Source organism: Myotis lucifugus, unplaced genomic scaffold (genome assembly GCF_000147115.1).
Source record: "Myotis lucifugus unplaced genomic scaffold, Myoluc2.0 scaffold_108, whole genome shotgun sequence".
NCBI classification, from domain to species: Eukaryota; Metazoa; Chordata; class Mammalia; order Chiroptera; family Vespertilionidae; genus Myotis; species Myotis lucifugus.
In genome coordinates, this window is record NW_005871156.1 from 1,680,683 (window position 1) to 1,694,756 (window position 14,074).

Sequence of the window (14,074 nt, forward strand, 5' to 3'; positions counted from 1 at the left end):
AGCTGTTGGCACCCAGGACCAGGGCTGAAAAGTCAAAAGAAGTTTGGTTGTCACATCTAAAAAGTTCCTATTTAATACAGCCAACTGCTGTTTAGCATTCTTAATGGAAAGGTGAACATATTGACAGCAAATGATATAATTTTATTACTTTTAGTGTAAAAACTAACTTTCCTGATTTAATAATGCAATATGTGATTTAATAAAAAGTAAGGATTGCCTTCCAAGGCATATTGGATTTAGGCTAGCATTTTAATTAGTTTCTTTTCTCTCCGAGAGTATTCTGATTAAACGGTAAATATGCTGGATGATGAATGGAAAAATAATAGCTTTTTAGAATGTATCTTCCAGAGAAATAAAATGACTATAAATAATAAACTTTGCTACAAAAAATTAAGAGTTGACTATTTTGGAGGGGGAGATGCACAACACAGGTTTCACTTAAATAGCATTATAAATGTGTTGCTCTAGAATTATTTAAGAAGAAAAGGACAAGTCCATTCTATAGCTATACACCCTCATGAAAATAAAAAACAGACTGAGAAACAAATACCACATTGCCCAGATTCATGCTGGCTGGGGAACAGGCATAGGAAGATGGTCAGCACTTCCATGATCATAAAGATGCTTTTATTCTAAAACCCTGAGCTTGTCTTCTGACTGGAAACCGATCTACCATGTCCTTTTATACTTCCGCCACCAGCTTTCACTGCCTTATTGTACCAACTTATTAAGAACATGATGCATACAGCACTGCTGAGAGGTGTAAGGGAAGAATTTATACAAAGGAGAGCGAAAGGGGAAGGTGGTGAGGTTTCTAGATACATAAGTCGAGCTTACCAGGCACATTACACACAGTTATTAGTCTCGCTTTTGATTAGTTGTGTGGTTGAAAGAGTTTTTCCACATATTATCTCATTGGCTATTCACAACCACCTCCTCAGTAGCTACCTTCATCCCCTGCAAGAGGCTTTACCCAGGGTCACAGAGGCGACAAAGCCAAGGCTGGATCAGATCTTTTGGTTCAAAAACTCCACATTCCAATATTCAAAACACTGAACTAAGGAGGTGATTGGGAAGTGGGACAAGCGCTCAGGGAGCCCGTAGAATCACTGAAGCTCATTGTTAGCTGACCCTCCCCCACCACCATTTGTATGTCCCTTTCTTTCCTAGGTACCCAGGGCCCTACCACTGAGCTTCATCACCTGCCACTGGATTGCATGACTTCATGTGCACTGAGGAATGGAAATGTGATGGGTTATGCCTCCAGAAAGTGCCTCCATTTTAAAAAGAGCATCAAGCTTTAATCCAAAGGAATAATGCCGATGATGGGATTCAGGCACCAGGGACAAAGACATCTTGCCCTTAAATCGTACCAGTAAGGGTGAAAGCTGGTGTGAATGAAAAAAATGGCTGACAGCCACATTCATGAGGTGTGTGTCTCCTTTCAAAGAGTCTATGCGTCACAAGCATGGAGACATGAGAAGGACGTAAGGAGAAGTCTAACTGGTCCAAATCAGAATAACTGAGAGGTGGAAGCAGTATCACCCTAAGACCAAGAGACCCTGAACCCCTTCCCTGAGCCCCCCACACTTTCAGGGGTCCTCTGCCTGGACCCCTCCCATTGAGGGAGAGAAGGCCATGGATCCAAGGGGACATACCCATCCTGAGTCTAGCTGTTCCCCTCTTGACTTGCTCCAGGTACCCAGACCTCATGATTCCCTGTCCCCATAGTCTCCGGGGTCTCCGTGGCCTCTTCCCAGGATCCATCCTTATAATCATGAGCTTCACTACATATGGGCCCTGAGCCTGAGGCGCCGCCATGGGGCAACATGGGGCAAGAGGATCTGGATAGAACTTGCCATGTATACTGCAGTCCCGTGTGCATGCCTGTAAGGCTCCTCACAGTGAGTGTGGGGACCAGGAGTGAGAAGGGCTGAGGACAGAACTGGGAGGCTGTCTGTAGTCTTACTCCAACCGCACAAACATCAGGAGTGAAGTCAAGCCTAAAAATAGTTGTAGAAATGGGTTACATCAGTGTCTGATGAGTCGCCGAGATTGTCCAGAGAGACCCTCACCCCACAAACACATGTACCAGTATAGATGCCTACTCAGGTCCCCTCTGCAGCCGCCTTACACCAGGCTGTCCATGCTCAAATGTTTTCTTGGTTTAATCCCTACTCCTTTGGGGCCATTCAGTGGCATCAACATATACGGGTTTTACCAGTGCCTCCTCTTTGCACAAATGAGACGTTCAGTGAACGTCAGCCACTGGTGATGGTGTCTCATCACACGAGTGTTAGAAAATCTGAGCCCCTGGGACACCATGCTCACATAGTCGTCCATGTACTCGGCCCTCTGCGGCAGACCAAGAGTTCTTGGGGTTGACGGTGTGCATCGAAGTACACGGGCCAGTGTCCCAAAGGCCCGTTTACACGTTTAAAGGCCCTCGGGTTACTTCAGCCTGATGCAGTCCACCTCTTCGGTGGCAGGCACCCCCGTGGTTTTGAGATCGAGGTCCGCGCTGGACTTGCTGCCGTTGGAGGACGACTTCCAGTGCAGCTGCACGATCCTCTTGAGGTACTTGATGGTGTTGTTCTTGACCGTCACGAAGCACAGGGTGTTGATCATGCTGTTGCTCATGGCGATGCACTCGACGATGTAGAAGGCCGTGAGGTAGTGCTTCTCCTTCACGAACACGGCGGGGAAGAAGTCGCGCACCACGGTGAAGCCGTAGAAGGGGGCCCAGCACAGCACGTAGGCGGTGAGGATGCCCATGAGCACCAGCACCGTCTTCCGGCGGCAGCGCAGGCGCTTCCGGATCTGCTCCGTCTGGAAACCGGGCACGGCCTTGAACCAGAGTTCCCGCGAGATGCGGGCGTAGCACAGCGTCATGACGGCCACGGGGCCCACGAACTCCAGGCCGAGGATGAAGAGGAAGTAGGACTTGTAGTAGAGCTGCTGGTCCACCGGCCAGATCTGGCCGCAGAAGATCTTCTTCTGGTTCTTGACGATGATGAGAACCGTTTCCGTGGTGAAGTAGGCGGAGGGGATGGCGATGAGGACGGACACCGCCCACACCAGGGCGATCCAGCCCGTGGCTGTCTGATACTTCATCCGGGGCCGCAGCGGGTGGACGATGACCAGGTATCTAGGACAAGAACGCAAACAGGTCAGCCGCTGTGCCAAGAAAGTGCCCGATGACGAGATCTTGACCACCGAATGGGGTATGTGGAGGGGAAACAAAATGGTATAGGGGCTTTCCAGAGAGGCAGGCTTGAATTCGGACCCCCGTTCCACCCCTTACCAGCTGTTGTAACTGCAAGCAAGTTTTGTTTCATCTCTCTGAATCGCAGTTTCCTTATCTGCAAATGTTTTTGTTTTTAAGGATGAAATATGCTAATGTATACACAATTCCTGGCATATACTCAATAAATGGTAACTATTACTATTAAATGTAGTAATAACGCCTCCCATCCGTTTCTAGCCTGGCATGATTCCCAGGTCCTTCCTGTCTTCAGGATCATTCATTCTAATTAACCCAGAGTTTAGAGCTAAAAGGGCCTGATAGATCCAAAGACTTATTGGGAGAACTTGCTCCTTCCAGTGGAAGCAGTGGGCAAAGTTGTGTCTTCATTCCACATTTTTAAACCATTGGCTCTTCATGCAAAGGGGAAGGAATACATGTGATCATTTGTTTTACTTTCCAGGTGGAAAAATAGAGGCCAGAGAGAGATGAGTGGCTTTCTCAAAGTCATATACTGTAGGACCCTTGGTAGAAAACATTTAACCCTATCTGACATGATGGATGAGAAAATCAATTGAAAATATACATGAATGTATCTTTTTTTAACCACAAAGCACCAGATAGAAAAAGATATTGCTTTTGTTCTCTCCCCCCGCAACCACCCCCCGCCCCCCCCCCCCCCCCCTGTTGTTACCACAGAGGTCCAGGAGCAAAGACAGAGCACTTTCTGGGGGTTGTGAGTCATTTGTGCTGCATGAAAGCCTCCTTCCCAGGGTGAGTGCACATACTTATGCAGGAGCTTTGATTTCCTGGAAGGCTTTCCGATCTCGCAGGGGATGGACATTGGAGGAGAGAAAGATAGGAAGTGAAGTGGGAGGGAATGACTAATCAACATTGGAAATAAACACATCCTCACTTGCCTACAGCTTATTCCAGGTAGAGCCAAGAACAAATGTGACAGGGGCCGGGAAGAAAGCCAAACCAATTCTGTTTTTTGAAACCAATCTTTTTGAGTTCATCTTTCTTGGAAATTTGATCGGAAGAGGAGGTTCATTCTTATTTTTTTCTTCTGATTATAATACTGCTGTTTCTGTCCTACGCCCCCCAACCCAAGTAGCCAGCTCTGTGGAGTGTGTCATTTGGAGAGTTAACTGGAGTGAGACTCCTGCTGTCTTATGGCTTCCAGATATTAGATGAAGTTGGAAAGGTTGAGTCCACCCTCTGGACACCCAGCTGTCTGCTTGACATGCTCCACCACCAGCAACAATCGTTGGCACTCTCACCAACCTCCTAGTGCTGAAGGGTGAAATGCAGTGTCTGCAGGGTGTTGGCAGTGCTTTTGTCAGTAAACATGTATGGGTCCTTCCCAAAAGCCATGGCGCTCCTACAATGAGTGCACCGAACTTGCTCTGACTCATAGCAAAAACTAGGAACTTAGTGTTTTTGCTCTCACTAGCTCTCTCCCTCTCTGTCTACACCACCATGTTTCATTGATTACTTTGTCAAAGAATATTTCTATATTCATACATGTGTAGTATATGAATTTTCACTATATAATTCTATTCCTTCTTTTCCCAATAGTAACTTCCTACATCTTTATAATGTTTCAAAGCCAAAGTGTTTTTTCAATAAGTAGGAGAGAATGCTGATCTAGGAGTCAGAAGACCAAGAATCTAGTCCCAGCTTTGCCACAAACTTGTTATGTGAATTTGAGCCATTTTTCTTAGCCCTGTGGGCTCAATTTCCTCATCTGTAGCATAGGGATATTACCTGCCTCAACAACCTCACAGAGAAACTGTAAGATCCAAACAAGCACTGCATATAAACAACAATAAGCTATTAATACACAAGGCACTATTAGCATCCTAGAATGTATTTTTTCAGAGCTATTCTGTATACATAGCAATTTTCTTTCACCTGTTTTTGCCAAATACTGCATGTGAAAGTTCTCTACTACTTTCCATTTTATTGGATACTAGAGGCCCAGTGCACAAAAATTTGTGCACTGGGGGGGGGGGAGGGAGGGAGGGTCCCTCAGCCCGGCCTGTGCCCTCTCGCAGTCTGCCCTCGGGGGATGACCACCTGCTGGCTTAGGCCTGCTCCCCGGGGGATTGGGCCTAAGCTGGCAATCAGACATCCCTCTGGCAGGCTGGCAGCCCTCGGGGGATGTCCACTTGCCAGTGGGGAGCAGGCCTAAGCTGCAGTCAGACATCCTTAGCGCTGCTGAGGAGGCAGGAGAGGCTCCCACCACCACTGCTGTACTGGCAGCCATCAGCCTGGCTTGTGGTTGAGCAGAGCTCCCCCATGTGGGAGCGCATTGACCACTAGAGGGCAGCTCCTGTCTTGAGCGTCTGCCCCCTGGTGGTCAGTGTGTGTCATAGTGACCAGTCATTCCCAGTCTTTCTGCTGTTAGGGTCAGTTTGCATATTACTCTTTTACTATATAGGATGGAGGCCTGGTGAATGGGTGGGGGCAGGCTGGTTTGCCCTGAAGGGTGTCCCGGATCAGGGTGGGGGTCTCGCTGGGGTGCCTGGCCAGCCTAGGTGAGGGGCTGATGGCTGTTTGCAGCTGGACACACCCCCTTCAGGGTAGGGGTCCCGCTTGGGTGCCTGGCCAGCCTGGGTGAGGGGCTGATGGCTGTTTGCAGCTGGTCACACCCCCTTCAGGGTGGGGGTCCCCACTGGGGTGCCTGGCCAGCCTGGATGAGGGGCTGATGGCTGTTTTCAGGCTGGCCACACCCCCTTCAGGGTGGGAGTCCCCACTGGGGTGCCTGGCCAGTCTGGGTGAGAGGCTGAAGGCCGTTTTCAGGCTGGCCTGCGACTGAAGCTCCCAGCCTCTCCTTTTTTTCTTTTTCTTTTTTTATTCTGGGATTTATTTACCTTCTATAATTGAAACTCTGTTGCCGTCACTGACGCTCCCAGCTCTGTGGCCGCGGCTGGCTGAAAGAAGGTATCTGGGGTTTGTTTAGCTTCTATAATTGAAACTTTGTTGCTTTCGGAGCTGTTGCTTTTGGAGCTTAGAGCTGGGCCGCGGCAGGCGGGGAACCTTGGCTTCCTCCATCACTGGAGCAAGCAAAACCTCCTGCTCACTTCAGCTGCGTGGCTGCCGGCCGCCATCTTTGTTGGCAGTTAATTTGCATATCTCGCTGATTAGCCAATGGGAAACGTAGCAGAGGTATGGTCAATTACCCTTTTTGTCTTTTATTAGATAGGATATTTTACTGATTCTACTTATTTTCATATCAAAACTAACCTTCAGGTAATCTGTGACAACCCATCTGATAGTTTTTTTCATCCTGGCTTTCTCTGACATCACCCTAACTCTCTCCACAGTCTTAGTTCCAGGAATTGAGCAAGAGGCCGTCCAAATACATTTACCAATAAGCAAATTGCAGAAACTGCTTTAAGGATTGCCACCAGTCTTGGGTATGCTAGGATCAAAACTCAGAACTCTACTTGCTTTTACAATTTACAGAACATTTTCAAATCCACTTTCTCAGTAGAGTAGGTAAGAGAGCAAAAATATCCACTTTACAGATAAGCAGACTAAGATTTGGAGAGGCTAAATAACCTGCCAAAAGCCACACAGCTGGAAATTGACGGGACCATGATGCAGACCCATCCATCTCTTGCTCCAAATGCAGTGGGTTCTCAAATACGCCATTTGTCCCCACCCTTTTCAACCAAAGCAAGCAATATCCCTTCGTCCTACCCTTCTCCTGACATCAAATAGTCCTTCTCTTTTCTCTCCATCACAATTGGTTTTTACTTATTGATGTTCCAAGGAGTCAAGCAATTGGTAGCTTATGAGTATGCCCTTGGCTTGCCCTGTGTGTCTACCACTACACTGGCTCAGGTCCAGATCCACTTTGCACCAACAAAGAATGAAGGCTGATAGACAAAGAAATGTCCAGGCAGTAATTGTCTGGTGATAGTGGGCTGGGTGATTAAACAAAGAGCATTTGGGCTCCCTCTCTGTTCCCAGGACCCAGCCCCAGATCAAACCATGGAAGTGGAGGTTGCAGTAGTTACTAGGCCAGTCATGGGATGGGCAGGGATTGCATGACTTACTCCTTGGGCCAGCCAGCTCTGACCAATAATCTCACCGGGTAGCATTTGTAGGACCTGGGACTGAGAATGATTACTCATGCCTTAGCTGGCCTCATTCAGACAGAAGAGGAGAGCTGACAATGGCAGGCAGACTGGTCAGTTTCCCCTGGATTTGGGGTAAAAGAAGGAAGGGTCCCACAATGCCCCACATGCTATGGGATCTGAAGGATACACCTCCAGGACACTACAGGTGTCTCCACATCAAAGAAACCAAGATCTGGAGGGCCAGGGGTCCTCTGATGACCTTTTTCAGTTTCCTGCTGCCATCAGATCTGACTCCCTGTGTCTAGATTTTGAGATCTTCTGGAATAGGACCTTATCCTTGACTTTCCAAATGTTCCTTGCCTCTGCCCTACATCCTCTGCAAGGGACCTCATGCCTCAAGCCTTCCCACTTCTAGGCTGTTGTAAACACTGTTCCTCTTGGAAAACCTCTCCTCTACTTTGCGGATCACCATTTGTTGAAAGCCAGTTAAAAAGTCCCCCTCTTCCATGAAACCTCCTTTAACTCCACAGATACACGATGATCTCACCCTTCTGTAAATTTCTTTTAAAATTTATTCTTTATCCTTTAACTGTTTCAGAAGTGTCACCTCACTCCCCACCCACCTCTCCCACTTTAGGTGGTGAGCTCCAGAGAGCAGGGACCATGTCTTACTTCTTTTATAAGCTTTTGCTGTCTGTGAATTATGGGCACCTAGGATTTTAGTGAAACTTCACTCTCAATAGTTCCTGGCACCAAGCAAATAGAAATGTAGTCAACCATGGCGGCAACCCTCAAAAATATTGTAACCTTATTTGGAAAAAAGGACATAAGTGTGTTTACCCAGCATGAGACCGGGAGACAGCCTTGGGCTCAATAATGGAAGGTTTCAAGAGCAGGCGAAGGAGTTTGAGGCATATGTTGTAGACAATGAGTTCTTTGAGGTCTTTAGAGCCAGAGAGGGGAGACATACAAGACAGAAGATTAATTTGGCTGCAGTCTTGCTTTATTCCCTCAGGCCACAGGGGCCTTCTCTTTGTTCTTAGAACCCATCAGGTTTGTTCCTGTTCAGGGCCTTTGCACTTATTATTCCCTTTATCTGGGATGCTTTTTTATCAGTCTTCACAGGGCTGGCTTTTTTTTTTTCCTCCGCCATCTTTCAGAGGTAGGTTCAAAAGTCTTCCCCTTAGACACACTTTTCCTGACTCTACACCTGGTGTCTCCCACCCTCGGTCACTCTCAATGTTTTAGTGTTTGTTTTTGTTCAGAGTATTTCTCATGCTCTCAAAATGCCTTTCTTGTTTGTGTGCCTTACTGCTAACTCTCTCCATCCCATGGATGTAAGTTCCATGAGGGCAAAGAATTTTTTTTCTTATTCATCATATCCCCAATGCTTAGAATAGTATCTGTCACATGCAGTCGTTCTACAAAAATGCATTGTTTGAATGAATGAATGAATGAATGAATGTTTAGGGAGGATTATGAGGGGAGTAGGTTGGCAGAGAGCAGAGCCAAGAAACATGGAAGGCCAAGAGGAGACTATGATTGTCCGGCCCTGAGTGAATAGGTGGGAGGGAGGGGTAAGTATTGGCAGGACCTGGAAATGAAACGAATGCTGGAGAAAGGGAGAGAGTGGCCAGGACAGAGGAGACTTGCTAGTTTAGATGCCTGGAAAACCAAGGAACCAATAACAGAAACAAAGAAGTCCAGGCAGGTAGAAGAGTAACCGTTCTGTTCTGCTATATCTTGATAGCAGTGTTTCTTAGAAACCTTGTATTATTATCTTTTAAATCACATCATTAAAACAATCACTTCAATGAAAACAAAGAGGTTAACCAATCAAAAATATTCATTCATTTATCTGTGTGTGTGTTTTTGTTGTTATTCCTTTAAGGGTTAACTCAAGAACTATAATATTCTGTTTTAAACATTGTTCAAACAATTACATATATTATATAATTTAATCCTCAAGGCAACCCAATACATTAGGTTTTCGTATTATTCCCATTTTATACATGAGAAAACTGAGGAAGAGTAAGGTCATAATTAATATAAGGTTAATAGGTGGTACCACAGGAATTTAAACCCAGGCAGAATAACTGCTAACATTATTTTCCTATAGAAATTTCATTTTTAAAATGTACTTTTATAACCGTAGGTATATTGTTATATCAAGATAAAAATTAGTTGTCCAAAACTAAACAAATCAAACCTGAAAATCTGATCAAATCCTGAACAACACATGAGACCAGACAATAATCAATGAAGTCTTCGACTAAATTGAAATTAGATAGTAACGACACATGAAAATAAAAATGATTTGAAGCAAAGATTACAAACATCAATAAAAGAACTTAATGTTCTGGCACAGCTAGTTAGTTGGCCAAGGCCGTTGGATGGCCCTGTGCAGGCAAACAATGCTTTCCTCCAATGTCTGGGTGCAAGTTTTCACTCACGACTCCATTCTGAACAACAGCAGTCTCTATGATGCTGTGCAGGTTCCACGATTAATCTTTCTTATTGTATTTAAATTGCATTATATAAACTCACACGGCCAGGGAAATGCCTGCAGTATTTCAGACAGGCAGAGTTTAGTATGAAAGTAGGATAAGGACTTGTAGGAGTTCAGTAGATCAACATAGATCTCTCCTCTTATATGTTCAAAATAACCCAATTCCCATGAATTTGTCCTTGTCCTTGAAGCCACTCCCCACTACAGTGTTACACCTTTCGACAAGTGGACCCCCACATGGTGAAATGGATTTCACCCAGACAGCAGGTCACACACACACACACACACACACACACACCGCTGTTAGTGGCTGAGAACACCCCTTGTGAAAGATGTCTAGCTAGAATGAAACTTCAGGAAATGACCCTGTATGCTTTGTCCTGTTGATGTACTAAGAGAGGTGGTGGTAGCTTCTACTTGTAGAAAAGGTCAAAGATAAGGTCCCTGGAGCTTTCTTCGACAGCTATGAAGGGGACTTAAGGGGCAGATACCCAGCTTGATTTCTCCCTCCTGCTCCTTCTGTAGGTCCACTCAGGGTCCATCTCTGGATGGACAATATACTGTGGGGCTCTGTGACTCATGTGGAAGACCTTGGCCAAGAAGTAGCCCTCTGCAGGGATGACCCTCTAAGCACCTTCTATGGGTGCGGACCAAGGGCTATTTAAACTTCTAACTCCCTGACATCATCCTTCCCAAGGCTCCACCCCTCCGTGGCTTTAAAGCCTGGTTCCCTTTAACCCCCTTTTCTCAGGAGTGGTCTCTTTCCAGGTCACTGTATCCCTGCTTGTCCTGCCTATGGCTCCAGAAAACAGGCTCTATTTGCTGTGCTGCCTCCTGGAACATTGTTCTGACTATGAGAGACAGGCTGAACTCCACCAGAGCCCCGAGGCCATGGAACAGGGAGAACATGTGTGCTTCAGGCTTTCTGGGTTAAGGGAGAGAGACGGGCTGTTCAGATTCAAGTACACGGAGGCCTGATTTGACCCTCAAGGTAACTGTCTCTACACTGTAACAAGGTGTTTTGTAATTAGAGTCCAGCTTTCGGCAGAGGAGCTTGCAAAGGTCCTGAGGGAACCAGAAACCACCCTGGTCATTAGCATAGGTGATTATACTAAATGAAAAGACTAAGCATAACATCAGAGAGATTTGCACTGATCTCACTGATTTTATTTACCTTCACTAGAAATAGGTCTTCTATGCTGCTGCATGCAAATGTATGAAGAGGGGCAAACAGACTAATGCAACAACTAAGAATAAATAAGCATATGTTTTCTTTTGGGTTTTTTTTTTAGTTAGTTTGTTTGTTTTTCAAAACAAATCCCTCAATCTTATTGTAAAATCAACTGGTGCTGGTGGGGCTGGATAGTTCATGTTTCAGTAGAGTAAGTCTTAATAAGACAAACCTCCGTCAAGATTTCCAAGTTGACTCAAGAGTTACCTGCCTAGCGTTTAACCTTGTCCCTCCACACCTACTACCTGTCTCTCTCTAGACCAGCCGTGGGCAAACTACGGCCCGTTTGAAATGAATAAAACTAAAAAAAAAAAAAGACCGTACCCTTTTATGTAATGATGTTTACTTTGAATTTATATTAGTTCACACAAACACTCCATCCATGCTTTTGTTCCGGCCCTCCAGTCCAGTTTAAGAACCCATTGTAGCCCTCGAGTCAAAAAGTTTGCCCACCCCTGCTCTAGACCTTGAACAGATACAACATCAGGGAGCATAACCATTGCAGAGGGATCCAAAGCCTTCCCACTGCCCAACTCATTGGGGCTCTGCTACCTCCTGCCTGCCCAAAGCTGGAAATCTAGAACCCTTCTCACTGTCAGTCAATGAGCTACACTTGATCTTAGCAAAAAGGCCAAGAAGCCATGGGGCCAACTTTTGAGCCCTTATATATCCACATCTATGGTGAATACAGATATCTCTCATTAATTATAATTGCGACTAACAGTTCCAATGCCCCTTCCTTCGTTGTCCCCACCGTCCCCTTACTCACCTGTCGATGGCGATAGCCAGCAAAGCATTGGTGGAGACGTAGAGAGAGACAGTACGCAGGTAGTTGACGGAGGCGCACAGGATGTGGCCATGCTCCCAGGAGAGCTGGCGCACCACGTAGTAGTCCATCTCAAAGGGGCAGCAGACAATGGCCACCAGGAAATCAGAGATGGCCAAGTTGGCAATGAGTAGGTTGGTGAGGTTGCGGAGCTTTTTGTAGCGGGCCAGGGCAGCAATGAAGATGAAGTTGCCAATGCCGCAGACCAGCATGATGCCCACCAGGGCCATGCCAATGACAATCTTGGCAGCAAAAAAAGTCAGAGAATCGGTTACATCCTCATCTTCATCCAAGGGCATATCATAGTCGCCATAGCTGAAGTTAAATGGGAAGGAAGCAGCCTGGGCTCCGTGGGGGTCAAGCATGGAAAGGAAGCCAGTGGAGATGTTGGTGGCATTCTCATCCATGACTCCCAGGGTGATCTCCATTTGGCCAGGTGATGCCTGGAGCAACACAGCTGGGAATTCCTCTGGGATGAGGCCTGGGAAGCCGGTGTCTTCTCTCTCTGCTGACACTCGGTTCTGTCTTAATGAGTCAGAGTGTCCCTGCCAGCATCTTTGGGGTTCAGCTCCATCCTAAGCCTTTAAAGGACATAAAAAATAGTTGGCTATACAGCTGAGTGAATCTGGCCAAATTTAAAACCATCCTGTAACCTAAGCAGATCCATTAGCCACCTGCTCAGAGTGAACATTGGGTGATGGAGTGGAAATAAAAAAATAAAACAGTGAGAGAAAAGAAATTTATCAACCACATACCCATTCATTCAGGGAAGATTGGATTGCTGTAGAGACCATCAGCACTGCCTCTGTTTATTTCCCTTCCACTGAAGACTCTGAACTGTTACACTTTTTCTCAGGGACCAAAGTTGGGAGGCTGAAGAGAAGGAAAGTGACCTGCTCCAAACTCCATTTCCTGTCCTGACAGCCTGGACTTTGTCCTTGTGGAATTGTCCCATTCTGTTGCTTAAAAGAAGTGATTCCGAATACAATCGAAGACAGAGGGCTTTGAGACAACCCTGTCTGCTCTCCAGGAGTTGGTCTCTCTCCTTCTGGCAAAACATTGCTCTAAAATCACAGAGCCTCCTAGCAGCCACCCTCCCCACTCCTCACTGGGCTTGCTGTCCAACATACAAGTCTGCGGTGACCCTACAAGCCACCCACAGTCTTTACCAAGGCTCGACCCCAGGCAGAGGCCATAGGGAAAAAGTCACAGCCTAAGCGCTGAATGGCTTAGGAAGGGGGCTCTGGAGCAAAATGCTTTCCGTGGCTGGTGTGTGTCCTGAGGCAAATAGCTTAAACACTCAGAGTTTCAGCATCCTCCAGGCAGGAGATCAATAATGTCTGTAAAGCAAGGAGGTCCTTGGAGAAGGAGGGTGTTACACCCTAGAACTACAAGGAATGACTATCGAGTGCTCAGGCCTCCCAGTCAGCTGCAAAGAAGGGGAGGGAAATCCTAACCTGGATGACCCCATCACACCACATAACAGGGCTGAGATGGGAGAGGGAGAGGGGAGAGGGGAGGGGCTGTCCTCTGCGCTGCTGGGGACAGAGAACAACAGGAAGTCCCCTGTCCCCGGCCCTCTCCCCTAGTCCCAGTCCTTCACAGGCTTGAAAACATCAGACCAGGTTGCTGGGGTGTAAAGGGAGGGCTGGGGCCTGGGGAGCCCTGGAAATGTCAGGAAAGCCAGAGAGAAGATATGGAAAACCTGAGGTTCCTGGAAAAGGGAGACCCTTCGGACCCCAGGAAAGCCTGCTGCCCAATTCCTCAAAGATGAGACATCTGAGCTTGTCTTTAGGGGAACCAGGGTTAAAGTTCCTCTGTATCCCCAATTAAGTTTAGCCCCATTCTTGCCTCTCTCCCCAGTTCCTTCCCCCCCACTCTCCGCCCCCCCCCCCCCACGTTTCTCAGGGGGTTTTTTTTCCTTCCTCTGAGCCTTCAGTCCTGTCCCTCAGGCCTTGCCCTCTGGCCCTGTCAGGTGTGAGGAGCTGAAAGGTCCCAGGGACCAGGCTCGTAGCCCAGACAAGTACGGCTGCAATCCAGGTGGGATTCTCCATACCCCTTGCAGACCCTGTGTCTTGGAGGCGTGCCACCTCTGAGGGTAGGGTACCCCAAATGCATGTCAGCCAGAAGGCTCAAAGGCAGGTTTTTAAAACTTCTTGTGGGGCAGGGT

The 14,074-nt window shown here is 47.0% G+C and overlaps 1 protein-coding gene across 1 annotated transcript; it reads right to left on the reverse strand.

Annotated features, from left to right (window-relative positions):
* Positions 1–842: 842 nt before the first annotated feature.
* PROKR1 (prokineticin receptor 1) lies at positions 843–12,479 on the reverse strand. Its single transcript, XM_023757459.1, has 2 exons — positions 11,848–12,479; positions 843–3,148 (listed from the first exon to the last, which is right to left on the reverse strand). The coding sequence occupies exons 1-2, from the start codon at positions 12,330–12,332 to the stop codon at positions 2,452–2,454; spliced, it is 1,182 nt and encodes a 393-aa protein (XP_023613227.1). The 5' UTR covers positions 12,333–12,479; the 3' UTR covers positions 843–2,451.
* Between the last annotated feature and the right edge of the window lie 1,595 nt (positions 12,480–14,074).

What these genes read in the sequence shown, in the direction of transcription:
- PROKR1 (XM_023757459.1), bottom strand. Translation starts at nt 12,332, where the DNA reads ATGGAGATCACCCTGGGAGTCATGGATGAGAATGCCACCAACATCTCC. An exon ending in CTGGCTATCGCCATCGACAG is followed by an intron (nt 3,149 to 11,847) that starts GTGAGTAAGGGG and finishes TTCTTGTCCTAG; the next exon opens with ATACCTGGTCATCGTCCACC.